The sequence below is a fragment of the Vidua macroura genome, chromosome 5 (genome assembly GCF_024509145.1).
Source record: "Vidua macroura isolate BioBank_ID:100142 chromosome 5, ASM2450914v1, whole genome shotgun sequence".
NCBI classification, from domain to species: Eukaryota; Metazoa; Chordata; class Aves; order Passeriformes; family Viduidae; genus Vidua; species Vidua macroura.
This window is the reverse complement of record NC_071575.1, coordinates 20,122,330-20,150,245: the sequence shown is the minus strand read 5'-3', so window position 1 is coordinate 20,150,245 and position 27,916 is coordinate 20,122,330. Positions and strand designations below refer to the sequence as shown.

Genomic DNA, 27,916 nt, shown 5'->3' with positions numbered 1-27,916 from the left:
CGGCATTATTTTGGGAGGCAGGGAGACACCCGGCGCAAGGCGCTTTGCATTGTGGCAGGGCGGGAGGAAGGAAGGTTTATTTTTACTTGGTCCCACTCTATGTGCCAATTTTTTCTTCTCTAAGAGCCTGGGTGTCCCTTGCTCTGCAGCAGCTTTCCTGTGGCACTCATGTGCCACACAGGAATGGTGTTCCATGGGGACAGCCCAGCCCTACCACCCTGTTCCAGCTGGGTGGGCTGCTCCCATGAAGTCCCTCTAATGGTCACCTCAGCTGGTGGTTCCTGGTGCCAGAGTGGGAGATAATGCTGGGAGTTGGGCCCATCAGTTCTTCTTGGGAAGGTGCAAGATGAGGAGAATAAACCTTTGCCACCCCAACAGGCAGGGATGTCTCCAGTTTCGTGGGGCTGAGCAGGTGTTTTCCAACCCGGCCTGTGAATCCATCTGGAAAAGCCCTGTGATGCAGGTGCTGGAGCGTCAGAGAGGGAAAACACAACCGCCAACCTAATGGGCAGGGAGGAAATGTATGCAAATATATTCAGAAAGGGAGCTGGTGATGCTAATAGGCTTGTTAATCCTCTCGGAAAGCACCAGGAATAATATTTTTACACTTTGGTCGTTAAGGATTTTACTCCAAGCAAGCCCATAAGGAGAGAGAGAGATGTGTAGGGGTTGGCCACAGGTCATGGCTGGGGACAGGGAGGGCAGCAGCCAGAGCCAGCTTTGGGACAGGAGCAGGCAGGATCACACAATCCAAGGGTAACCAAATTAGACCCACAGCCAGATGTTATTTGCTCAGGGACAAGGAGACAAATTACAGCTTCCATTTGGTTGTACTAAAGCAGCTTTGAATTAGTGATTAGATATTGACTATCTAATTGCTGGATCTTGATGCAGAGGTCCCCCTGCTGCTGCCATGAGATCTCCCTGCATAACTGCTGCTCCAAGGACAAGGTTCATCCAAAACAAGCTGGTCACCCAGCTTAATATGTTTTCAAATATATTAAAATTTTCTAAAACTCACTACTGAGCTCCTTTCTGTGAAATCTATAAAACCAGCAGCAACTACGTGCTTCTTTCACTCAACACATTCCCTACGTTTTTTGTAACCCTCTGGAATCCAAGATTTCCCTCCAGGAATCCAGGATTAATATTTCCAGTGAAGTTTGTTTCAAACCAGCCCTTGGGAGGATCTTTTCTTTCTCCGGGGCTGTACTCAGGGATCCACACTGCTCCAGATAGGGCATCTGAAGAAAGGGGTGTCTGGTGGGGCAGACACCAGGGAATGGCTGTCCATGAAGAGCTGTGGAAGAGCTGCAATGGCTTGATAATTCAAATATCTCTCCACTTCTTTGGCTGCAGGAGCCAAGGTGGAGCACTGGTGAGAAGGTGCTGCAGGTGGGATGAGGCCTGGAAAGGCAGAGAGCAGAAGGCTGCCGACTGGAAGCAGGACAGAGGTTACTGCACCCGTGGCGAATATTCCTGGAAAGCCTGGCTCTCGCCGGAGGGTGTGTCCTCAAAGCCAGAGGATGGGAATCCTGTTCCCTCTGCCTTTTCCCCTTTAACCACGCTTCCGTGTGTAACTTGAGACAAGCAGGGAAGAAAAAAGAGGAAGGGAAAAAAAAGAGAAAGGGAAAAATAGCGCAGTTATTCCCGCCTCTGCCTCCTCCTCTCTCTCCTCCCCGGCCAGCCAGGAGCCACGTCACCGTCACCCAGCACTGGCTTCGGGGCTGCTCAGCCTGGAGAGCTCTCCGGGAGACAAACTCCAACTTTCAGCCCAAAGCAGAGAGAGGAAGGCCCTGGGCTGGGAAAGGGAGAATCCACCTCGGTGGAAAAGTAAACAAGGGAGACATCCAGCCTGGCAGGGGAAAGGCATCTGCAGCCACAGGACAGGGGAGACTGAACTTTGTGTTACGAGAAGGAAGGGCTCCGTGCTCAGGGAAAAAGGAAAGTTGAGCTGAAGGAGACTGCTCATTCAGCCGAGGCGCGGTGGAGAAAAACTTCCCGCCCTCGTCTTCCCTGCCTGCAGAAAGAGCCCCACTCCCTCCACCCCAGAGGAGTCTCCCCCGCACCATGAACATCTTCCGCATCCTGGGGGATGTCTCCCACTTGCTGGCCATCATTATTCTCCTGATGAAGATTGTGAAGTCCAAATCCTGTGCTGGTGAGTGCTCCCATGTCCCAGGGAAGGAGGGTGGCCCTTCTCGGAGGGCAGTTCGGTGAAGGGTACAACAAAATGGGAGCTGGAAAGGCCAGTGGTAGCACATAGGAACTGGCAGCCCTCCCCCGTGGGCTCTTTGAGGGAAGTCATCCTCTTTCTCTGGGAGGTCTCCCGGCCAGGAGAGGGCTGTGTTGGAAGGATGTGATGTGGCAAGGCGCACAGCCTCAGGCAGGTGTTGGTCTCAGGGTGGTGAGGTGAAGGAGAGGGTGGCAAGGCTGGGGGGAGGTGGAAAATGAGAGCAAGAGTTTGTGGCAGCACCAACACCAACAACCTGGAGAGGAAGCTGCTTTAGGTTGGAGGTTCTGCCAGTGGTGGGCAGGTGCCACAGGCTGCCCCATGCCAGGGTGAGGAAATCAGGACAGCAGCTTCCTGCAGGAGAGTTTTGCTCATAGTTCCCTCCTCATGAGATTCTGGGGCTGGGCTGCTGGGGCTGTGGCCATTATCACAGGTACAGAAGTGGGTGAGCCCGACTGCATCTCTCTGCCAGCACTGGCCAAGTTCCATCAGTGCCCCGGGGCTGGTCCTGCAGCTCTTCCCTCTGGTGGCAGATGTCACATCACACAGTCCCCTGCTGAGGTGGGCAGGCAAAGGGGGAAGGGAGGCAAGAGAAAGGCCTTTTGATGACAGCAAAGACTGAACTGGCCAAAGTGGTGAACATGCCCACCGAGCACCAGTTCCTACAGGCAGCACTCAGGGGCATCAGCAGGAACCTGCCCTGTTACCTGGGAGACTCTGGCCACTCTGGGGTAGAGCTACCTCAGCACCCACACACCAGCCCTGGCTCACAAAACAACACACTTACATATCAATGTAAGGAGGAGGCGTAAGGGGAAACCACCATCCCACAGACCCTTCCCTTCATCTGCTTTCCTTTCATCTCCCTGCCATGCCAGGAATCTCTGGGAAGAGTCAGATACTTTTTGCCCTCGTCTTCACAACCCGTTACCTGGACCTGTTCACGAATTTCATCTCTGTCTATAACACTGTGATGAAGGTAAGGAGAGGGCAGTGCAGCAGGAGAGGTTCCCCTCAGTTCTACGTGGTTTCTTGGGGAGGTGAGGGTACACAGTCACTGAGTTTTTCAGCCAGGAAGGGTGGATAAGGATGCTTCCTTTGGTACCACTGTCACTCCATTGACCAAAAAAACACCCTTGCCATAGTCAGTGAGTGAGCTGAGCCATATTTAGGACCCCTAAAACCAGAACAAGACGCCATGAACCCAGCCTGGGTGTCCTTGTACAGCAGGAGCATTAACATAAAGCTGCCACCAAGCCAACCTCTTCACAGAGTGCCCCAGAGGGACTCAAACGTGAGATTCTCATGGTGGGGCAAGCTTTACCTGACCACTGGAATATCTCCAGCAGAAGTAAATCTGTAAGGCAGCACAGGCAAAGCATTCACCACTATCTTGACTTCTGGGAAAGCCAGCCTCTCTTTAAGCACGGAAAATGCAATTGCAGGTAAGGTCTTGCCATCTCCCTTCTCTTCCACAGGTCATTTTTTTGATTTGTGCCTACATCACTGTGTATATGATCTATGTGAAATTCCGGAAAACGTTTGACAGCGAGAATGACTCCTTTCGCCTCGAGTTCCTCCTGGTCCCTGTCACAGGCCTGTCATTTCTGGAGAACCACAGCTTCACCCCCTTGGAGGTAAGGAAAAGCTGAGACAGGAAAAGGGAAGGGAAGCAGCAGCAGCCTTACACCAGGCAGCAGAGTGAGCAGCATGTTGAATAGCCGAGATTTTTAACAGCAAAAGCAGGCAGGAAAGGCAAAGTTGGCAGGCCTTGAAGACAGTACCATCTATAGAGCAGCTCAGCGCTGTCTCCTCTCACTCCCAGCACAGTGAGCTCATTTTCCCCAACTTCAGCAACACTACTCATCGCTCTCACACATCAGTGATTTGCCAAATGAAAAGATTCGGGTCTTAACACATACTAACTAGCACTGACTCCCCACTGCCTTCATTTTGCACCTCACAGATACTCTGGACCTTCTCCATCTACCTGGAGTCCGTGGCTATCCTTCCTCAGCTCTTCATGATCAGCAAGACAGGGGAAGCAGAGACCATCACAACACACTACCTTTTCTTCCTGGGCCTCTACCGTGCCCTCTACATTGCCAACTGGGTCTGGCGCTACCACACAGAGAATTTCTACGACCAGATCGCTGTCGTTTCCGGGGTGGTACAAACCATCTTCTACTGTGACTTCTTCTATCTCTACATCACCAAAGGTAGGTAAACAGGTTGCTGTAATACTGTAAAGTTCATTCATTCTTCAGTATAGGGTGGAGCTGCAGCTTGGCATGTGTTAATCCTTAAGTGACTTTATTTTTGCTGGGTTTGTGATGCATATTGTGCACCTGAAGTCCAGTTTAAAAAACATATCTACTGACTGAGAGTAGGCATCACTGCTTGCAAGGCTCTGGATGTGTGTGTGAAGCACAGCAAAAATTAAACCAGAGTTAAGCCCGGTTTAACCTCACCTCGGAAGTTAACAACTGAGGTACACTCAATTCTACATATATTTTGAAAGATTATGAATCATGAAAAAAAAAAAAAAAAACCCACACCCAAAAAACTCTGAGGGGAAAAAATAGCTGCAGGCAGACAATGTACCTGAGAAAGCAACTGCAGACATATGGAGATGTTATTAAACCTTCTCTTCCTTTGATAGAGAAGATCAAATTCTTGATTGTGAAGAACTGATTCTGTAGGAAGATGGGCATCTGCATAGACAAGACACTCCTGTTTTCCAAAATCAGATGCCCCTTCCATTTCAGTGCCATGCTTTGGTAAATGGCCACCAGAGCTTAAAAGTGCACCAAGGGCATAAATCCTCATAGAACATGCTGTGGTTTGCCGAGGCTGAAGGACACATTAAAACACCTTTCTGTTGGGAAGGATGGAATTAGATTAGCCAAATGGATAACTATTTTCCTCCTTCTTCACTTTCCCCAACAAGTCTGCCAAAAGCAGTAATGACGGTCCACGTTTAAAGTTTCAAGGGATGGATTTTTGGTAACTTCATGCAATACACCTGCTGATAGAAAGGTGACAGGAGCACTGAGCAGGTGGCTGGCCTTGGCAGATTAAGACTTCCTTCTGTTATTAAATACTCTTGCAGCCAGAAAAATACTTTCTAAAACTGCCATCAAGGTGCTCCACGTCAATTCCTTTTTCTTCTTTTCTAAACTAATTCCCATTTTAGCTCCACTCAATTCATGTGTCCTGTATTTTGTGAGAAATCCATACCCTTTGTAGCTGTGATGGTGGAACAAAAGGGGAAAAAAACCCACAACTGCTGCCTTCCAATCTCACACTGCTAGTGACAGAGCTGCAAAATTTAGATTATACAGGAGGCAGAAGAAAAAACATTTGTAGATGGAACATCACAGCAGGAAGAGAATTGCTTTTTTTACTCTTTTCTTTTACACAAATGTTCTGGATCACAGGAGAGAAACAGTGTCTGAAGACATGCAAATACTTTGCAATCATTTATGAGAGCCAGCAATATTACAGGAGGTTGCATCTCTTACATTCTTTCAAAAAACCAAACTTTTCAAAACATTTCTAACACTGAAGAGCTCAGAAAAAAGAAAGCAAAAATGCGTTATATAAAGAAATGGATTTAATAAGATTTCTGAGCCTATACCAAAGCACTGCAAAGGGATTTTTATAGAAAGCCACTTCTTTTTATCTGGTTTTCAAAACTAGATGAGCTCCCTTCTGTTTAACACAAGGACATAAAAGATATCCTGAGGAAGCTTTCAGCTCCCCAAAGCTTGTATTTCACAGAATGGTCAGGGGTGTGGCCAGTCAGGGTGGAGGGGGGAAAATCATCTAATCCATGCCCTGCTCACATTTTTCAAGGTCCTGTCCAGTAAGGTTTTGACTGTCTCCAGGGTGAAGCCTCTCTGGGCAATCTGTGCCACTGTCTGACCACCCTTACTATAAAATACTATTTTCAGATGTTTAACTGGAAATTCTCGTTGTCCCTTGCTCTGTCACTGGGCACCACTCAGTGGAGTCTGGGCCTGTCTCCATTCCTCCCATCCAGCACTTGTGCACGGTGCCCCTCAGTCTTCTCAATGCTGAACAGTTTCAGCTTGCAGCCTGTGCTCCTACATCAAGATGCTCTTGTGGTCCTTCTAGACTCCCCATCTCTTGCTCTGAGCCCACCACTCCAGCTGTGGCCTCCCAAGGCTCAGTGGAGAGGAAGAACTCCCTGCTCATCCTGCTGGCAATGCAGCTCCAGAGGCTGTTTGCTTCATCACGAGGGCACACTGATGGCTTGTGTTCAAGTTGGTGTACACCAGCACACACAAGGCCTTTTCTGGCAAGCCACTTTCCAGCTGGGCAGGCCCCAGCATAAACTGGTACCTGGGGTTGTTCCACCCCAGGGAAGGATCTGCACTCAGCTTTCGTGACCTTCACAAGGCCTCCATCCCTCCAGCCTGGCACAGTTCCTTTGGCCTCGCCCAGTCCATCAGGCCCTCCCATGTGGTACATCCTCAGCACATCACAGCCCGTCCCTTTGACACTGAACAGACACAGCCCCAGCACCCACCCCAGTACCACCCCATGCCAGGCACAGCCACTCTGCACCACTGACCACTGCACATCCATGACAGTCCCCAATCCGGCCACCTCATCTAAGCCTATGGGCCTCTGGCATTTACCAGAGGCATCCCTGCCATCACAATGTTCAGCTCAGATGGGCTGGGAAGGGCTCAGCAGGGATCTGGCCCCAGACATCGATCCAGGCCATGCTCTGTATCAAAAGGAGAGGAAAGCACTAGAAATAGCACATCATCAAGAAAAATATTTAAGATGGTCCACCCACGAGAACAAGTAACCATGGAAGTCAAACAAGAAGCTTTTCCTTTACCATAAAGGAGGATAAATAGGTTGTACTTTCCCCTCTTAGCAGCATTTCATAGTGGTTGTCTCCCATCCGCAGTTTGCAAACCTGGCACCCCACTATCTGGCACTCTAAATCGCAAGTTAGGAAACAAAACTGTGGAAACAATAAAACAATTGAATTCCATTAAATTTACTAATTTCCTTGTCTTTCTCTTTGCAGTCCTAAAAGGAAAGAAGCTAAGTCTTCCCATGCCTGTTTGAAGACATCCCACAGGCAGCACAACAAATTCTAAAGATGAAGCTGTTTAAGATCACAGCTTTCCTTCCCTGGCCCTTTTTGACTAACGGATGGCTCAGCTGAGTTTCAACCCAGTGCCAGGAAGACAGGGCTTGGAATGCTTCTCATCCATCAGACTCTTCCCCTCCATTTTTTTATTTCTTCTCACTTGAATTTGGTGCTAGTGCTGGCCAATACTGAAGTAGTGCAATTTCTTCTCTCCCAGCTCTTCCCAGCATCTACATTCAGAACACACCTCCACCCTGACCCTGAGGCAGCACAAGGGAAAATGTCACTCCCACTAGTCCTTCAGCAAGTGCCCATGGTAAAGGGAACATGTACCGAATAAAGTGTGTTAACTTAACTGACCCATTTCACAGGTGGCCATGTCTGACACAGCAGATGCTATAAACTGTTACTTTAACTCTGTATGAACACTCTCTTTAAAATTAATTCTGACTGACCTTCTCTCTATTCAGGCCCTGTAACATTCAAGAAAAACACATTGCCTTTGAATAACATGAATCTTCTAATTCCACAAGTATTCAAACATCCTCCCCACTCACTTATTTTCAGTTTCCTTACGTTCTACGAACAGGGACAATTTCAATTACAATTCAGTGGGTTGCCAAGAAGTGTTTCCACCTCCTTGAATTTGACTTCTAAGAACTGGGAAGAACAGGGGCAAAGACAGCTTTACATTCCAAAAATAAAGACAAAGTTCACAATTTATTGACAACAGTGTTTTTATTTATACCTACAAAAGAAAACAAGATGGTATCAAAAGGACAATTTACAAACTAAGAATAGTAACATAGCTCTTAATATCCTGTGCCTCAACACCACAGATCTATGAATCTCTCAATTCAAGTCTTCATTAAAACAACAGGAATGTGTTCAGAGACCAGCAGGTGTGTGAAACAAGATGCTGATCCCACACAAAGCTAGTAACTCTTCCATTGTTCAGAGAAATCCAAACAGTAAATTGCTTCAGGAAGTGGGAGGGGAGGAGACACCCAGCTCAGATATCTGACACTCCCACAAACTTTTTACAGATTGAAAACAATGCAAACAACACTAGAGGCTAATGCTTTATCAACAAGGGCCCTCCAGCTGGTACATGGAGCAGAGCAGAGAGCACCAGGTAGAACAGGGGCAGCACATGCCACGGTGCATTCAGCTGTCTGGCTGACACTCTGAACTGAACCGAGATGCTGGACTTCAGCTGACCTCAATGGCAACAAAGCACTGCAAGACTTGGCATGGATGTTTAAACACGCACAAGTCACCCCCAAAAGTGAAAGCTATAACGGATTATAAGGCAGCTTTGGCGGTCCAGAGACCCTTTTTAAAGCCAGTCAGTGAGATGTCCTACTCCTACACCCCTCAAATGCATTTCTGCATTCTACTCTCAAAAAAAAAAAAAAAAAAAAAAAAGCTCTACATTTGCTTGCAAGGGAGGCCAAAGACCTATCAGTCAGTGCCTGGATAAACAAAATATTTCTGGCTTTCACTTAACACAAGCAAAGGAACTTCCTGCCCATGCACTGGAAATATAAAATGGAACCAGGGAACTGAGGTTCTGCAAGGAAATCTCCCTTCTCCCTGTCAGCAACCTACCTGTGTACTGCACAAAAAAAGAAAAAAGAAAAGAAAAAAGCGCATTCATCCCCCAAAATTTTACTCTGGGAAGAAATTAAATGTTAAAAGAAATCATTTCTGTATAAGCAAGCTCTTTTCCAGGGCTATAAGAAGTTCCACTCTGCTACCGAAGGAGTGGGCTGCCTTGTTCATCCATATGCAAGAACGCCAACAGAAAAAACCCACATGCCCCCTGCACTCTCCTAATGCAAAGAGCGTGCCTCAAACCAGGAGATGTATCCATCCTTTTGTCATCTTATCAGACCAAGAGCAGCCAACTCCTGTTATCATCTACTGTCTCTGAACCGTCTCGTATTAGAAATAACAAGTCAACAACATGCTTTACTAAAGGGGGAAACCCCCCCACACCCACCTTAGCCTGTAAAATAAAGAAGTTTTATTTACGTATGTACTAAAATTTCACTCTTCCCTAACATTTTCTAAAATACTACCTACCTGCAAGAGCTCAGCTGAAAGGGACCAGTGGAGCAGGGAAATGCACTCAAAAGCCAGAGAAAGCAATAGTCAGTGCAAGGTACAAAAGAAACAAAGCTTCAGAATCAAGATGCACTAACCAGCTCACTGCTTACCTCATGAAAAGGAGACCCCAGGCAATCTCTTCCTGCCTTCGTCCCTCCCACCCTCCCCCAGCCCACCCTATTCAGACCTCTTAAATTTAAGTGTGGAAAACTCTGTCACATTTTATCGAGCGTAGTGGCGCTCACAACATTCCCCGAGGCAAAAGGGAGTTTGTTTGTGTAGGACAGACAAACAAAATAATGCTGTTCATCATTTCAGTTCTGCATAATTTCTAGGCTCTCAAGGAAGACTTCTTTCAATAAACCAAACAGAAATTTGAGAGCAGTAACCAATTTAATGATAATCAGGCTCTGTGCATTTGCGATGCTGCAATTTAACAATTGTAGGGAAGGAACTTAGCTGAACATTTCAGCAGTGGTACCCACAACATCTAGCCACTATGGGTAGATGGTTTTCAGGTAGTGAATGCAAGACAGGTTTGGCCTCTGACACAGGGTTTTTAAAGCCAAGCTCCCTACTGCAGGCTGTTACAGGTAGCAGAAAATGGGGCTTTCAGAATCACAGAAATTTCCAATACTCCCAAGGCTTTACTCTGATCACCACTCAGCTCAGACAAATGAGAAGAGTTTTCCTACGGAAAGTCACCTACAGTAAGATTACAAGCAGTAATAGTGAGCTATTAAAAAAAAAAAAAAAAAGATTAGGAGAAGTGAGCATTGCTCCCTCGCATTTATATTTTAAATGAAGTGCTTTTTGGCTCCCCCAGAGTTTCCCATCTCTTTTTATACCTCCTGAAATTAAGTTTATGTGTTACAGAATAGAAACTTCTTTCCCTCAAAAGCAGATTTTCACACAAACCTTAGACACCAAGATGATCCAGCTGGGACCTATCTGCCTTATACCCTTTTCTTTTAGAAAAAAATAAGATTTCCAAATTCCTCAACATGCAAGACAAAAATAATAAATTTTCCAGTCAACTATACATACATCTTAAAAAAAAAAAAGAAAAAACAAAAGAGGACAGGGTCATTAATGTGGGCTGGGGGCCATTTTTGATGGGCTCGAGGGATTTGGATAGTGAATTCTATGTCTAACCTGCATGAGAGACATCACAATGGGAAAGAAGAGAAAGAAAAGGTTCCTTTAAATGCAAGAGGTCTACACTGATCACCAGCAAGTGGTCTCATTTGCGGGAGGGGGGTGGGGGCGGGGGAGGGGGCGGGTACTGGTAGGTGGCAGTCTGTCCCATATAGCCCATCACGTTAGTGGCAGGGGGCTGCGGAAACTGTTGTGACATGAGCGGCTGTGGCTGCTGGCCCGAGCGCCCCACCATCCCTGCATACTGCTGTTGGGTAGTGCTCTGTGAGGTTCTCCCAGCCGTGGCAGCTGTGGTGCTGGCACCATAGCCACTAGCATTGTACTCTGCAGTGCCATAGCCACTCGTGCCATAGGCAGCTGCTCCATAGCTCCCTTGAGTGTAACCATACTGGCTCTGTGCTGCCCCAAAAGCAGAATTTGGGCTCCCGTAGGCACTGCCATAGGTCTTGTTGGCTCCGTTGGCATAACTTTCACCACGCTCACGGTCTCTGAAGCCACCTGAGTCTCTCCGGCCCTCTTTCACTCCCCGGAGCCTCCTGTCACACTCTTCCTGGTACATCAGGTTAGGGTTGTTTACCGAACTGCTCGTTCGGTAACGAGAACGACCTCCTGGCGATGGATACATTAAGATTTAGTACCATGAACAAGTCTTAAACAATGATCTCTGGTACACTTATGCCACCCTTTCTCCCCCTTCTACACCTCCAATTTTGCTCCCAAGGAGCACCTTCTTCTGACTGAATGTAACTTCTCTGCACAGCTGTGCATATGCCTTATTTTGTTCAAGGTGTAAACATGAAGTTCAACAAGGGTTCTTTATGTAAGTGCTTGGAGACAAAGAAACAGAAGAAATTCAGAACTAATTTGGAAGTATAATGAAACTTCTTATTCCTTCAGGGAATGGGAAGAAAAAGTGTGCCAGATCCTGAAATTCAGTGTATCCCTTTACTGATTTCAATTTTGGACATGCACCTTGTTGCCTGTCCTTAGTACGAGCTGTGAGGAAAATCAGCTCCCTGAGGACCTTAAGAGAGAAAAAAATTCTACAGCTAAGGTAAAACAAGGGACTGCCTCTCTCTTGGGACAGAACTACTATATCTACACCAAGAGTTGGGACCTCAAGTACAGAACAGCTTTATTACTAATGTGTTATCTTAGACCTATAGTTACTACTTCCCTACCCTCTCTTAACATTCCCTCCCTCAAAAGGGGGAACATATCCCCTGCGTAGCCCTTCTCCCTCATGCCATTACCTCCACCACCACCTCCTCCTCCTCTGTGGTCCACAAGCTGCATCAGCTTTGGATTGATGGCTTGATTGGCTTCTTCCAAGACTTTGATAAGCTCCCTGGCTTGTTTCAGGTTTCCTGGTGTGAAGAAGGTGTAGGCAGTACCTTTGTTGGTACTACGTGCGGTACGGCCAATACGGTGCACGTAATCTTCAGAGCTGTTCGGATAGTCGTAGTTTATCACAAATTTAACATCTTCCACGTCTTGTGAAGTGCCCAGGAGCGAAGCACAGTGAAAGGGCAGGGTTGAGGAAAGGGGAGAAGAGAGGACGTGCCAACGAAAGGTGGGGAGCACGAATGCAGGTGACAGTAATAAGAAAAAAAAATACAAAGTTAGTAATTGCATGGAATAAATACAAGACAGACTCATCCCAAAAGAGTAGAAGACTGAAATTTAAGATCATCAGGAACAAAGGTCAGTGTCCTGAAAAAGAACAGCAATTTTAAAGCAGCTTTGCCCTACACTCAAAGTCATCCTCCCCGGAATGCATTTCTCTGTCTTCTTGTGTCAAAGACACTGATGTTTGCAAATAAGTTAACTGAATTTCATATTTCTTTTTAACACAATCTGTGAAGTGAAAATGTCACCATCAGACAGAGCAAACTGGGGTGGAAGAAGGGCAGAACTGCCATGGTAAAGCTTTTACTCTGTTGGGAGAAGTCTAACAAAAAAAAACCAGTAATGAGATCACTTACCTTCCACTCGGTAACATTAAATAAAAGACAGTCTTAAAAATATTTACTTTTACAGTACTAATAAAATACAGTGAACTAACTCCCCTAACCTAAAGCTTTAGGCATTCAAATTACATTAGTTTTATTCAGCCAACTCATTAAAAATTATTCAGACCTAAAGTATCTTAACTCAGCTTTGTAGTTATCACTAGAATGCATTGCACTAACATTTCTGTACTGCTCTGTCCAGTTCTGACAAGCTTGACAATTTGGACAATCCTGAGTTCCATAAGCAATTCCCTACTTCCAGTTCAGATGGAAGCAGGAAATAAAATGATTAAAATGGCTTTGTACGCAAAAGAGTTTTAAAATTTACAAGATTGGAATTGTGTGTTTTAAGACAAGACTGTGTAAACTTATGCAACAGAAACCAAGTAAATGTTAGTACAATGCTTCAGTGAAAGCACCTTAAGTACCAAAAGCACCTATTTGCTATATTATACAGTATTTTCAAATACATCATTCTACAGTAAGAGCCCTAACAGCTCATAAAAAAAAAACTTAAAATCTGCATTTTAACAAGAATATTCTGAAAATATCCAAGATAAAACACAGATTTTTCTGATTTCCTTTCCTCTTTTTGGTTTTTTTTTTTTTTTTTTAAAGAGAGAAACATTCTCTGTTTGTTACCAGACCGATGCACACTCCCTCCTCCTGTGGGAAACCGCTGCAGCCGATCCCGTCTCTTTGCCTTTTATTTTTGGCGGCCTCCTTTCGAAAACTCCGCCCTCTGACACGGGACCACTGGAGCGCGGGGAGCATGCATCAAGGGTCCGTGGCAGCGAGAAGTCCCCACACACGCTCGCTCTGTGAACTGGCTTAGACGCTTCTCTGTAGCCCCATTTGGTTGGGAAGCGCCGGAGAACCTGGGCTCAGGTAAAAGTTTCAGGTCCTCCAACGCTTTTTGTCCCCTATTTGGGGCTCTTAGGGGCAATTGTCAAAAAAATGAAGATACAAAAATTACATCCAAAGGGTCAGACTGCATCTATTGCCCAGACTGCATCAATTTCAAAGGGGTTGTAGGAAAAATAAAAACATTGAGGGTTGTTGTGACAAGAGGGGGACTTTATGTCTGTTTCTTATTACAGCAAAGGGGGGGGCTCCTCAGTCTTTGCTGACTCCAAAGTCCTGAATCACACCAAAAAAAGGGAGTGAGAAGGCAGGTTTCACAGGGGGCTGCGCGAGTCTCCAGCTAGGGTCCTTGATGCAACAGTTTTTTTAAAAAGGGAAAGTGAAGTACAGAGAGGAGTACGTGTGACAGATTGCATCTTCACAGCCAGGGTGTAGCTAGACTGACAAGCTCCAGGCTACATGGTCCTCAGCCAGTCCCGTTTTGCACATCCAGTAGCAAGTGACTTGAATTACCAGAGAGGATACAAGGATGTGCTTTCCTGTCAGAAAGCACAAGGAATTGCAGCTACCAATGCAGACAGAAATGACTTGACTGGGGAGGAGCAGAAAGAATGGGAAGGCAGGAAGAGGAAGATGTAAGGGTGTTTTCCAGACTAGAAAGTGATCCTGGTAGAGCACGCAGCTTGCTGAAGACCAGAGCGTGCACAAGACTCAGCTTCTCCAGTCTAGCGTGCTCCAAAGTGTTTGTGCACACTCGCAATCCTCCTGCACTTTTAGAAGGTAATGTAGCAGGATCAGGAATGGAGACTGTAAATCATTTTTGACAGCTACCTGGGAAACATTCCCTTTGTCAGACCATCAGAACACCCTATGGTACAGATAGTCTCCAATTACTAAACGGGACAGATATAAACTAGCAAACATGCTAGTCTAGAGAGCTGCTTAGACCATGACTGTAGATGTACCCCCACCCCTGTACTGAGAATTATCTGCAGCTGATACCAAATTAATTCTGTTCAAAGCTTCTGTTAAACAAAGCAAAACAAAACAAATTCAATGTTTTTAGTTTAATAGACTGAACAAAAAAAAAAGTTAAAAAAAATCAGGGCAGAGAGAGGACCTCACTCCAGGGAATTATCACAAAGAAGTCATTACGGGACTCAGAACTTACCTGAAAGAAGCTTTTTTGAAACCAATGTTCCATTAGGAAGAGGGAAAGCCCTGGTGACTCAGCCAAAAGGCGCGCGCCCCTGTTTTATGTTATTTAGGTAGAAGCCTTCACTTTCCAGGATCTTGGAGGAAGTCGTCCAGAAGTTTGCCAGTTAAGTGACTTACTTTAAGCAGCAAACTCAGGGCCCCAAAACAAGTAGAGATGTTGTTCAGTAACAAGAAACAGACTCTGATACCTTTCCCCCTTAGCTTGGGTGAAGTGGACGATGGGAAGTGAGGAGACTGTTTTCTGAAGTGTCATCCAATTGAGTAGTTTTGGGGGAGAGTGTTGGTTTTTGTCAGGTTTTTTTTGAGGGGGTTGAGGCTGTTTTAAATGTCTAGGCAAGATGCACAAAGAAGCTACCAGCACATAGCAAGCCTGTTTAAAAAATGCTGCTATAGAAAGCAGCTGTCTTTCATACAAACTGGTTTCAGGCCTCAGTCCCTTCTCCCAACAGGCCCAAGTTCTAACTGCACAGGTCCAGACATGACCCTAGAGGGCAGAGACTGAAGTCCATATAATCACTTCCTGAGGAAGTGCTGGACATTTTTTGAGGGGGGAGGGGAAGGAGGGGTGAAGGTTGTGTGAACAAAGGCTGCCAAGTCTGTTAAATGGTCTGCCTGTATTAAAGTGACCATATGATGCACAGCACAGCCACCCTTTCAGCATACAAAGAGAGCTCAGGTAACTGAGGCTTTTAACAAACTAGATTCTCTGAGTTAAATCTCCACCCATTTGCAGTCATTTTGTCTAGAATTTACTACAATGAGACATTGACTCTCGAGTAGTTTATCGTCTACCAAACGCAAGGTGGGCAGAGTATTCAACATGTTATTAAACTCAGAGCACTTCAGCAGCCATCCTCCTCTTCTAGGGTGGGCAGATGCAAAAGGACTGTGCTCAGCACATGGTGTTTCACAACACAAATATGCTTATTATAAAAGGGGGCACAACTGATGCATCCAGACAGATTGTTTTCATACCACCAGAACAGAGCTGTGCGATTTTGATTCAATTACACATCTGGGTAACAAGATGTTAAAGGCCATATATCATCTCAGTGGTCCTGCCTAGAAGGAACACAGAGGAGGAGGGAAGGTTACATGTCAAGAGCAAAGATCTGGAGCAGTGCTTTCTCAGATGTGAGTACATCTGCAGAATAAACATGCGTGTACACTGGGGTTGGTATGTTCACATCTGTGGTGTGTCATACAGGGAGAATATTCGCTATTTGCTGTCGAAATGCTCTCCCACAACTTCCTACTTGAACTTTATCTGACACGCTCTGAACTGAGAGCAATCCATCCCTACCATCCAGCAACAAAAGCTGGATTTGGGGAAGAAGTGAGTGTGGTGGAAGGGTTGGGTTGCATAATTGGACGTCTCTTCTCCCTCTTGGCGATCGATTGGTCATGCCTAGGCCTTGCTGCAGACCAAAGCCTGTTCATTAGGAGCAGGAAGAGACTTTGAATATGAAAGAAAAAAAAAAGATTAATGTTAAAAAACGTATTTCACATGTGGGGGAAAATCACGCTTTGAATTTTTTTTTTAAAGAAACGTTTTTCAGTCCAAAGAAGAAAAATATGCAGCAGTAGGCAAGAGTGGTCTATGTGTACAAACCTAGCCCACGAGATGCAACGTCGGTAGCAATGAGGATAGGAGCCTTTCCAGAACGAAACTCTGTAAAACAAAGTATGCTATGAAGTAAGATTTTCCAAAATGATAAAGTTACCTGAATTTGAATTACATTAAATGCTCATTTTCCAGAAGCTAGATAAGGTGGGTCAATTCCAGAAACCCCCAAAAGTCAGGATATAATGCCTCACTAATTTTTCAAAATCCAGCTGCATTAAGCAATTTTCCCACTTTGTTTTATCAAAACAAACAAAAAAAAGGAACAAGTACTGAAATTAAGAGCACAAAGGCAAGAGAAGTCCTTTTACAGGTGTCTTTTTGGTCTAGAGATAAAAACAAAACAAACCAAACCAAGAAAAAAACCCCAAAACACCACCACAACCAACCAAACAAACCTCCCCCCAACAAACAAAAAAACCCCACAAAACAAACAAACAAACAAAAAACCCAGACCAAAATAAAACGTGTCTAGGTAAATTAGGTACAGCAGCCCAAGTTATTCTCCTGTCAGTGATGGACTCACCATTAAGCACCCAATCTCTTTCTGGCTGACTCTTGTCTCCATGGATACACATAGCTGGCCAACTGCCAAACAGAGATGTACATTAGTATAGATAGAAAGTACATACATTAAAGGAAACAGGAAGCTTTATTGGCATTTTGTTTAAAAGGGAAAAAATCTAAGATTTGAGAAATATTTTATTCTCTGGCCTCTACTACCCAGTATGTATACTGTAAACCCAGCACCTACATAAACAACCATTTAAGCCAAATCACGTTTGCTATATTGATACAGTACCCAGCAGTGCATTAGGATTAGCTGCACCACTCAGAAGCACTCTCTCTTTACTAATGCTTTGATGAGGTAGAATCTTCTGGGAAAAAATGACTGAATTTAGCCAAGAAAGTAACGGCTAGGTTGTTCCCAACAATAGTATCACAAACATTTAAACCTTACTGCTTTTGATTACAATTTTTGTTTCCCACTAGGAAAAAAGTGGAGGAAGGGGAGAAGCTAATCACCCATCTCTGCGCATCCTTCGAGTGAGATCATCACATCGCCTCTTTGTCTCCACAAAGATGATAGTCTTGTTTTCCTTCTCTGCCATGATTTCTTCCATCAGTTGTATCAGTCTAAAACAGACATGAGAGCCAAGATGTTTAGCCACACATACCAGAATACAGGATCTCTCTCCCAAGAGACATTGAGGACATACACAACACACATCCATATAAGTTAGTCAGTATCACACAGAATTTCTGCTGGTTGTACAAAGGTATGGTCAAAATATACACAAGAGACTAGTTAATTAGAGGACTGACTTACTTTGTAACACTCAAAGGTTAAATAGTAGTACAAGTAATTTCACTATTTAGAATTCCTAGTAGGCTTATAAAGCATTGCAGACTTTGAAGTACAACCAAAGAAAGCGAAATGGTGGGAACACCAGCTTACTTGTGGTCTTTCTCGCTTTCCATGCATACATCCACTATCTGCAGGATATTGTGGTTGGCACTCAGCTCCAAGTTCCCCACATTGATCTGAACATAGTCCTGCAGGAAGTCCTCAGCAAGCTGGCGCACTTCTTTAGGCCAGGTGGCACTCCACATCAGAGTCTGGCGGTCAGGCTAAGGAAAAGGGAAAACAGATTTCTTTATAGTACTAGATTTCAATTAGGAAAACAAAGGAGACTGTCCTTCTAAAAGGATCACGCACTCTTATCTGATCAACAATTTTACGAATTTGTGGTTCAAATCCCATGTCCAACATTCTGTCAGCTTCATCCAGCACCAGGTATGTACACCGACGAAGGTTGGTCTTTCCAGCCTCAAGGAAGTCAATCAAGCGACCTGGTGTAGCAATGCAGATCTCCACACCTTCAGAAGAGAATAAGGAAAAAGAGTAAGGCTCTTCATTTGAATGTCAACTGGTATTTTTAGCCAGAATGAATCACCTTCCAGAGCAAAATTGTTTAAAAAAAAAAAAGCACCACCCTCATTCGTACCCAAGACTGAGTCATTTCAGTAGAAGCCCTAGTTCCTTTAATATTTTTCCATTCTGAAATTACTATTACAGTGCTGTTAGAATAATAAATGCAGTACAGAAACTAAAAGGTTACTACCAGAGAACACCTGTGAAGAGCTGTCCAAAAATCAGAAATGAAATAAGCTTCTTCTCAAACCTGAACCACCTTCATCCAGAATTACACAGTCTAGAGAGGTGTCATTTTCAAACATGAATTGCTCTTCTTGCTGTATGGGTCAAATTACTTTCACTTTTTTTTAATACATAAAGCCGAAGCATGGGCTTTAGTACTGAGCAATTATGCACCAACAGTGAGAGACAACCATCTTAGCAATGTTTGTGGGGATAAGAAGAGAGTTCAAATACTCCTAACTAACACCAGGTTGGGTAATTTACACATTCCTTAAAAGGAAGACCTGGTTTCCATCAATTCCCAAATTTTACAGGTGAGCATTTCAGTGTCACTGAAATGTCCACAGAAGGTAAGTTTCAGAAAGAAGAGGCACGAAAAAGATTTTCTTCTTATGCAGAATATCTATTTTACAGCACTCCAGAAAGGCATGCAAAAACCCAGCAAAAACCCAAGCTGATTCTCCCAAGGACTCTTCATGAAACCTTGGACTCTGCCACTGAAGATGCTGGGCTTGAGTTGGAAAGTAACAGTTTTCTTGAACAGAGATATCCCACAGACTTCAACCATGCATGCCTTTATCCAACTGCTGCAGTTCGCAACAAAGACCCTGCAAACTGCAGTGGTAAGCTAAACTTTCTGATTTCTTGAATAGATCTGTATGTATATCTGCCTTGATAATAATTCTTGCATCTTTTCACATAATTCCATTACATTTTTTTATCTTGTAAAGATGAGAGCCATCAAACACATTCCTTTATTTGAGATTATAGAACACTGAAGCACTACCATGTTACAGTAGTTGCTTACAGGGTACATAGTGCTTAGTGCTTAAGAACAATAAAAAAAAAAAAAAACAACAAAAACTACCAAAAAACAAAAACAAAAAACCAAAAACAACTGACCAAAGCAAAACCACACAGTGCTCCTGCAGTCCAAAGAAGTTTCTATATATTCAAAAACAAAGTTTGATTATTTATATGAACATAGGCAGAAAACTTGAAATCTGCCTTAAGAAAAATCCTTCCTTAAACATCCTGGTATCACATTTCCTTAAAATAATCTGTTATGTTTCTGTGAAGTTTTCTTTTCCTCTTTCTACACCCTAATGATCTTCATAAGTGGAATGTTCAAAGAGGAAACAGAAAGGAATTCTAATATCCAAGTCATTATACAGCAAAGAAGAGTAAAGAACTATCTCACAAACTATCACTGCAACTGGAAAAAGAGACACTCATTCACTCTCACCCCCTTCCACACAGGTTTTGAGAAGTTTTATTTTTACAGAGACTTTACAACTCCACTTTCTCCAGAAACTGCAAGCACCCATTTTAAAATTACCTCTTTCTAAATCTCTGATCTGGGGACCTTTGGGTGCTCCGCCATATATGCAGGTACTCTTCAGTCTTGAACATTTGCCATAATCATCAGCCACCTGCTGCACTTGCTGGGCCAACTCTCTAGTAGGTGCCAGAACCAGACACTGCAAAAGGAAATGATTCAGGAAGAGTCAAGTTGCATACACATCCCTAACATAAAACCATATGCAAAGCTGGACCATCTGCTCTTTATTAGCTAAAACATTTAAATATCTTTAGACTATGTCAGCAATTGCAGAGAATTTCAACTGAGTGGGATGCTCACATTGTGATAGTAAAAATTCCTATTCTGATAGGAATCGGATAGGAAAAACTACTATTCTGATACATCAATTAAATAAAGCACCATCTCATTAACAATGTCACGCCAAACATACAAAAAAGCAGAGAATCAACAAGCACTTACAATTGGGCCATCTCCTCTCTCCAAATACGGCTGGTGGTTGATGTGAACAATTGCAGGCAACAAGTACTAAAACAGAAGAAAACAGTATTCTATAATACATACAAATTGTGATTCTGCAAAACCAGATACCTGCATTTATTGAGCAAAACAGAAGATTTTCAGAGCTGCTGACCAACTGCATCCACTTTGGCATGAGCACAAAAATTGGCTGCTCAGCACCTCTGAAAGGAAGGCTCGCTTAAATTTGGAGTGTAAGCTAGCAGAACTGAGTAATCATTATATTAGCCAATGTTTTTCATAAAGGATAAAAATCCTTTTTAACACTGCAGTTAAAAGCAATGTCTATGCTTAAATTCAACCATTTTTTATTTTAACCTGTGTAGTTTATAAAACAAGTGTGCTAAAGAGAACATCCTGGTTTTTAAACCATAATGTAAGCATAGACCAAAGAGAACTGACTAAGCATCCAAACAGGAAGATGCACAAAACACACACTTGTGAATACAAGAGGCTTGTAGCTGAGCTGAAACTCAAGTGTCCCCCATGATGCAATACAAGAAGCTTTGAAAATGTAATCATCCCACTACTAGTATTGGCAAGCCCAAAAACTAACTCACAGGTAATTTCTACCAGGTGACCAGGAAAGCTAGCTGGAGAAATAAAAGGAAAGAATACGCACTGCTAGTGTCTTCCCAGAGCCGGTCTGTGCAATGCCCACCATGTCACGACCGCTGAGGGCTAGTGGAAAGCCTTGGCACTGAATCGGAGTGGGTTCTGTGAAGTTCTGGTCCATCAAGGCATCCATCACATACTCTTCAAAATTCAAGAAAAGAATAAATTTCTTAAAGGATTACTAAGACTTTAGACAACCTTTTAGAGAACCGAACCAGTAACTGTTCAGGTATTTTCTGAGCAATCTTCATGATTTTAAAGATGGCAAAAACACTTACGTGGAAAGCTACACTGGTGGAATGCAAACACTGGCTTGGGGCAGCCCTCCATTCCCCGAATTGTTATCTCCTTCTTCCTTCGCAACTCTTCAACTTCATACTATTTATGAAAAAAGGGAAAAAAGAGCCAAATATCAGCAGGGACTTAAAGTGCATGCTTCTAACTATTAACTGTCTTCTCACCTCTGGATAACAGCTTTGTTAGAGAACTAGATTAAAACAGAGATCTAGAAAAGACTGCTTTCCTAAAGACTTTAAGTCTGAGTTATTGTATAGATTCTCTGATATTCAGAGATATGAGCTCTCTACATAGCCTAGAAGGACAAATGTCAGTCTCTTGTAACAACCAGCCCTTCTAAATTAAAAGTATGCTAATGGAGTATTTTTAGGAATTACACTTTTTTCAGAAGCCAGAAATGACCAACAGCTTGAAAAGTGATTAGAAGCAGAGGATTAGAAATATGCTTTACGTGGCAGTGCTAAGAATTAAACAAACTAAATAGGTCCTAATACACCATGAACAGAAGGCAGGGCAGTCCTTCTCCTTCAATTAACACATTCCAGAGGCAGATAAATACAGAGTTTTTGCTGGATAACTTGCAACTCATATGTTGTTTGGAATGTTTCAGGAAATGAAAGAAGCTTCGACAACATCATAATGATACCCTAGGACCTCAGACAATTCTTTTAAGAAACTTCTTGTAATATTTCTGAAATGTATAGACAAACACTATTTCAGGATTAGAGAAAGCGTTTTTATTTTTGTCTAGGTTATCCTACAAGTCCAACTGCCCTTTGCAACATTCTTCCGACATGACCTTATTGCAATGCTTATTAGAAATCAATAGAGACACATGAATACCAAATATGCACTTTATCCAAAGCAATATTCAGTATTTCCGAGAATCCCTCGAGCTTGAATTAAAAGGTAAAAAAAGAAAATTACTTCTGGGGAAAATGTGAAAATCCTTTTAGCTGGCTAAGCCAAAGGCAGCTACAGCAGCTGATGCAAACCATGGTTCAGTAGCTCAAGTTGTGGTATCTTTAGGAAGTTAATACCCCCTTCAATTCCTTTATGCCATATGCATATTTCACATAAGGATTTGTAAGTCTATGCAATCAGATAATGACATTTTGTTTGTCTGTTGCCTCATGTTAAGAACAAAATCTCTTAATTTCTAATTATAAAAATACATTGCACAAGAGAGTAGAAGACTACACTCAAGTTTGGTAGGAAAGGAAGATTTCTGTATCTACGGAGTGAACACAGAGTACTGCACCTGGTTTTGAGCCCCCTGTGTGAGAAGGACATTCTTTTAACAGGGCATGTCCAATTATGGGGGAAAGCTGGAGGCTGCAGTACAGACCATATGAAGACATACTGGGAGCACTGGATTTGTTTAGCTTGGGAAAGATTGGGCTAACAGTGACCTTTAACTGCTACTTTCAACTACTTGATGGTCACTATAGGAAAGATGTACAAAATCCCATGAGAAACATTAAGCCCTGAGACAGTCACCCAGAGAGGATATAAATTCTCCTCATCTCTGGGGATATTCAAACTCAAAAGGACAAGGCACTAAGCAACCTGCTCTAGTTCTACCATTAGTGCTGCTCTAAGCAGAGGATTAGACTACAGATGCCCCTCAAGGCCTCTTTCAGCTCAAATTCTCTTATGACAAAATATTACTTTCAAACCTTTCTCATGTATTTCTGTCACTTTTAGTTCATTATCTTACATTTTTCCAGGGCTTCTCCAGTACTGTAACTATCTAAGTTTTAGCTGCACTGACAAATTGCTAGACCAGACAAGCATTATAAAGATGCATTAAAAATGTCAAAATATAAACTATCTCATATAAAAACAACCAAGAAGAGAAGCATATCCTTTGCTAAAGTTAAATAGTAAAGGCAACTAGAAACAGTATCCAGCAGAGTAGACATGCCAAACAAGATTAATGAAGAGTCAGCTCTACTTTAGACGCTGTCCCAGACTTCCTAGGACAAGTTTTTCAGCTTGTGACATTTTCTGTTGTAGACAACATAGCACTTACTGGAGTAAGCCTGGCCACTTCCGGATGTTCCACATAAAAATTCTTCTCAAACTTGGGCAGTTCATTTAAATCCCATTTTTTCTTACGTAAACGTTCCCCTGGATTACCAAATTTCTTTGGAGGAAGAGGACCTCCACGACTTGCTCCAAACCTGTAAATGTGAATGTTAGTTACTGAAAAAAATACCACCAGTATTTAAAAACTATTCTAGAATTATTCTGGAATTTCCTTAACCATTTTCTGTTGTGCTTTCCCCAAGCTGACATAAGAGCACAACATAGTAGCAAGTCACCTCCCTCCAATCAGTATGATGGCATAAAACTTCTTGAAATAACATAAACCTGCTTTGGGTTAGTTCTGAACCTAAAACCATGTTATTGTAAATCACTCCTTCAAAGCTCCTGCTTCTGAGACATGGCCGCTGTACCTATAGCATTTGTCCTGAAGCTGACAGTGCACTTACAACAAAGTTACATAAAAGGGATGAGAAAAATCTCTCCTTGCAAGTTCCTTCTCTGTCTCTCAAGGTTAGTTTTACACTAGACAGCTATTTCACTATCTCTTCCTCGATATCTTCTCTCCCTTCCTATCAAGAAGTATGCCTCAAATGAAAAACAGCAGACTGAAGAACAGAAAGTAAACAAGTCCAGCCAAGCTTGCAAGTCCATCTGTAATTCTGTAATCAACATTTAAAAGAACCCCTTATTTTTAAAACACAGCCTAACAGGAAAAAAAAAACCAAAAAAAAAACCAAAAAAAAAAAAACCAAAAAATCCTGGGAAAAATAATATAATCTCTGAAATGCATTGTGATGAAGACTCGAGAGAGTAAGAAGCTCATGTTCACAAAAAAAAAAAAATGTTCTAGCAGAACAATTCAAAATTTATTGCTCTTTCTAAGTTTTCTTTATCAAGTTAATTATATACACACTTAAGAAGGTAAGAACTAACTATAATGACTGGCTAATGCAATAGCCAAAACATGAGCTTCTGGCAGTGTGCTGTAAGAGTAACTAAAAACCCAGTGGCATTATATGATTATTTACTGTAAATACCATTAATTGTATTTTAAAGTAACACACCCAAAATAAAAGTTACAGCACTTTCATGAGTATTGTACAAACTCAGCAGAAAGAACTTTTCAAAATACTATCAAGTCCATTTTTGTCCTAAAGGTACAGCTTTATGCAAAATATCAATTCATGAGACATGCTCATTTCAAACAACTTTCAGACTGCAAAACTGAAGTGTCTGCACCTTACCCAGGTAATCCACCAGTAAACAAAAAACTGGTAACGAAATGAACTGAAAGCAACAAAAATCTCTAAGCAACATTCTTACAGGAGTAACTTGTGGATAAAAGAGGGGGTGGAAGAGTTACCAAAAAGCAAATAAGAGCTGAAAAAAAATTTCTGAATTATCTTACGTACAAGACTACCTGCTCAAACATTAAGTACATTTGTTCTTTAAATCACTTCCCAATGGAAACTATAAATTATAGTGACTAAGAGACCAAAGAAACAGAGATCAAGAGATCAAATCAACATTCTAACAGGAAGAAATGGTTAAATTGTTGGAAAAGCCAAGTATGGTAGATATAATTTAACTTAAAACCTGCTAAGTTAGTTTTAAAATGTCTGCTGCATTGCAACTGTGCATTAGGCTTCTTCCCTTTCCTATAAATATTCCTTATTTTCTCATCTGTGTGTCTATCAGATCCCCCAGACAGCCTGTACAGTCATCAAGTTTTCTCTTATGAAAACAACCGTGAAACACAACTTCAAAAATCCATTTAAGCATTATGTTTCCTTTCAAGACAAAGGGGAAAAAAAGACTTTCATTTACAGGGACATTCACTTTTAGTGATGATGTTTGTTACCAATCATGCTAAACTGACGTCAAAATGTCAAAAATGTCAGTACCCAAGCAGTTCCTACAAAACCCATAAACCCCAAACTCACTCAAGTCCACTGGAGGTTCAAAGGGTTGATGAGTTCCCTTAGAAAAGGAAACATATGACAGGGCTGCCTACAAGACTGGACACTGCAAAAGCTGGGTACTATCAACACTTGCTCTAAAGCTATCCAAAGAGGAAAAAATGACATATTCTACACAGAAGGCACATAGTTTCAGTTCTCCACTCTTACACACAATATGCCTGGATACTGACCTGAAAGGAAGGAGCCCTACAGCAGCCCTTGAACGCTGCCTCTGTGGGGGTTCAGTTGCTAAACTTTCAGTAACTGACACTTCACATTCTGACTCCAAGTAAAATGAGATTCCAACTCCAATTAAACTGACTTAAATCTAGTATTTCCCTGCTTTGCCAACAGCCCTCTTTTCAAAGGTAAATTCAGGCTGGCTCAAAATATTCTTCCCTAATATTACTGGTGCCATCACTTCTGGGACAGAACTGAGTAAATCTGATATATTCCAGAGCACAACATAACAATTTTCCATCCTAAGAAGTCACCTACAGCTCATTCCTGACAAGAGAAAACTAGAACCCTTTTATGTGATTAGACTACAAAAGAAATGGTGATAAACTTTCAAAAGGTGCTGAACTAGCACACTGGGAGGCCCAATATTTTATACAGGTTATTAATGAAGTAAGCTAGTTGTCAGTGGTTACAAATATTTTCACACCTTAAAAGGATGTATGTAACAAATTGAATCCTAATGTATTAAAGCTTTCAGGATAATATGAAAAAAAAAAAAAAAAGAAAGACTTTTGATGCAAATATCCACAACCTTCACAAAGCAGCATGTAAGCACTTCTTCTACTCATGCAAAACCCCTGATCTAAAAGAGAAGCAGGCACTATAATTAAAGACTTTACAGAAAATGAAGTAACACTAATTTTAAGGCACATCAAGTGTTGTGGCAATGCTTTGGCCAGTATTCTTTTAAATAACTGTATATAAATCTGCATACTCAAACTCACTCACTAAACTCCAAAAACAGCTGTGGTCTGATCTAGCTCAGACTTGCCAAAGCGCTTACTCCAATGTCCTTGTGTTAAACTGAGCTGGAAATCTCTTAGCAGAAAAACACCAGTTTTTTTCACTCTCTGTGAAAAAAAAAATGAAAGTATCTTTTAATTTCAGGATGTTAAATGTGGATGTAAGATAAAGCAATGACACAACTATCTCCCTCCACAGCCGATGACAAACTGAATGTCAAAGTGCATTGCAATGTACAGCAAAATATTCTTTAATCTCCCAGTGGCAAGGGAAAACAAGAGGAAAAGGAAGTGGGGGAGAAAAAAAAAGGAAAAAAATGGAGAGAAGACTCATTAATTGAGATCTAGCTTACCATATGGCACATTATATTTTTTTGCTAATCCTTGAGAACTACTCATGATCTGAAAACGCCATTCTCAGAAATTAGTTCTAACCTTATCTTTAAAAAGGCCTGGCACGAATGCCTCATTACTTTCAATGCTTAAAAAGCTCGAAACTCACTCTAGTTACGCAGTATAACACCACTGTGTTTACTGCTGTCATTGTCGAAAGAAAAAAATCACATCAAATCAAACCTGCAAAAGCCTTTTGCAAGTCAAACCTCCTTTAAATAACAGATTCAAGAGTATCAAGCACTAGGCCTTTACAGAACCACACAAACAATTTCTGTAGCATTATGTAAGCTTGGCAAGTGTGGTCCAGCACCATGGTTCACCGAGATCACCCGCTCGAGTGCCCAAATTCCCCAAAAGGCAGCGTTTCCAATCCCATTTCCTATCACGGTACGCCCAGGAGTGCAGCTGAGAGAGCTCTTCCCCCCAGTGCCGTCTTTCCAGTAAGCCTAGAAGGAGCAATGACAACCAGAAGGGCAGACAGAAGGACAACCAGCCCTGCCTGGGCCACCGAGACCTTCGTGGCCCGTAGCGGGGAGGGTCCCGCAGGGTAAATAAAGCGGCTGGCAGAAAATAATTAAGGGGGCAGGGTGGATGCAGGCCTTAAAATTGCAAGCAAGGCTCAGAACTAGTTACACATGAACGGTGGAAAAGCTAAATTAAAAAATAATTTTAAAACCCATAAAACGCTCAAAATCCACCACCTCGCCTTGGGGACAGATAAGCCTCCAGCTACCCCCGCCCCGACACGAGAATATTGGGGGGGGGGGGGGAATCTCCACAGACGGAATTCTGGCTCCCTCAATACCGCCACTCCAACACCCCCCCCCAAACCCGCGGCCTTCCCCCGCCCCCCAACACAGGCGTTCGGCTGCCCCCACCGCCCCCCCCGCCGTGCCGACCCCTCCCCTCCCCCTTACCCGCCGCGGTCTCGGTCGCGGCCACGGTCCCCGAAGCCTCTCATCGCCCCCGGAGGGGTGGGTGAGAGGCAGCGGAACGCCGGCCGTGGGGACGGCGAGGGGCTGGGGGTACGGGGAGAGGGTCCAGCCAGGGGTGGCTGCGCCTCGGAGGCCTCGCTTTGCGCCACCTCGCCTCTTTGGTGGGACACAAAAGGAGAAGAGGTGGTCAGTGGGTCCGAGACCCGCTGGGCGTCAGCGGCCGGAACGGCGGGGCTCTCGGTCGGCTCCAGGGCCCGGGCAGTGTGGAGACACCAGCGTCTTCTTCCTCCGTGCTCCCGGCACAAAATGGCCGCCGCC

General features: G+C 43.3%; 2 protein-coding genes across 2 annotated transcripts; one reads left to right on the top strand and one right to left on the bottom strand.

Annotated features, from left to right (window-relative positions):
* Window positions 1-508: 508 nt before the first annotated feature.
* On the top strand, window positions 509-8,091 carry KDELR3 (KDEL endoplasmic reticulum protein retention receptor 3). Its single transcript, XM_053978616.1, has 5 exons — window positions 509-2,161; window positions 3,112-3,212; window positions 3,712-3,870; window positions 4,200-4,452; window positions 7,305-8,091. The coding sequence occupies exons 1-5, from the start codon at window positions 2,071-2,073 to the stop codon at window positions 7,343-7,345; spliced, it is 645 nt and encodes a 214-aa protein (XP_053834591.1). The 5' UTR covers window positions 509-2,070; the 3' UTR covers window positions 7,346-8,091.
* Window positions 8,090-27,888, bottom strand: DDX17 (DEAD-box helicase 17). The gene is made up of 13 exons (XM_053978609.1): window positions 27,581-27,888; window positions 23,307-23,457; window positions 21,253-21,352; window positions 20,982-21,115; window positions 20,303-20,368; window positions 19,859-20,000; window positions 18,079-18,239; window positions 17,818-17,990; window positions 17,385-17,495; window positions 16,885-16,946; window positions 16,347-16,406; window positions 11,894-12,133; window positions 8,090-11,249 (listed from the first exon to the last, which is right to left on the bottom strand). Exons 1-13 carry the CDS (start codon window positions 27,622-27,624, stop codon window positions 10,726-10,728), a joined length of 1,968 nt encoding a protein of 655 aa, XP_053834584.1. The 5' UTR covers window positions 27,625-27,888; the 3' UTR covers window positions 8,090-10,725.
* Between the last annotated feature and the right edge of the window lie 28 nt (window positions 27,889-27,916).

What these genes read in the sequence shown, in the direction of transcription:
- KDELR3 (XM_053978616.1), top strand. Translation starts at nt 2,071, where the DNA reads ATGAACATCTTCCGCATCCTGGGGGATGTCTCCCACTTGCTGGCCATC. An exon ending in GAAGTCCAAATCCTGTGCTG is followed by an intron (nt 2,162 to 3,111) that starts GTGAGTGCTCCC and finishes CTGCCATGCCAG; the next exon opens with GAATCTCTGGGAAGAGTCAG. An exon ending in TCTATAACACTGTGATGAAG is followed by an intron (nt 3,213 to 3,711) that starts GTAAGGAGAGGG and finishes TCTCTTCCACAG; the next exon opens with GTCATTTTTTTGATTTGTGC.
- DDX17 (XM_053978609.1), bottom strand. Translation starts at nt 27,624, where the DNA reads ATGAGAGGCTTCGGGGACCGTGGCCGCGACCGAGACCGCGGCGG. An exon ending in AGAGAGGAGATGGCCCAATT is followed by an intron (nt 20,001 to 20,302) that starts GTAAGTGCTTGT and finishes TTCCTTTTGCAG; the next exon opens with TGTCTGGTTCTGGCACCTAC. An exon ending in CGAAGGATGCGCAGAGATGG is followed by an intron (nt 16,947 to 17,384) that starts GTGATTAGCTTC and finishes TCTGTTTGGCAG; the next exon opens with TTGGCCAGCTATGTGTATCC.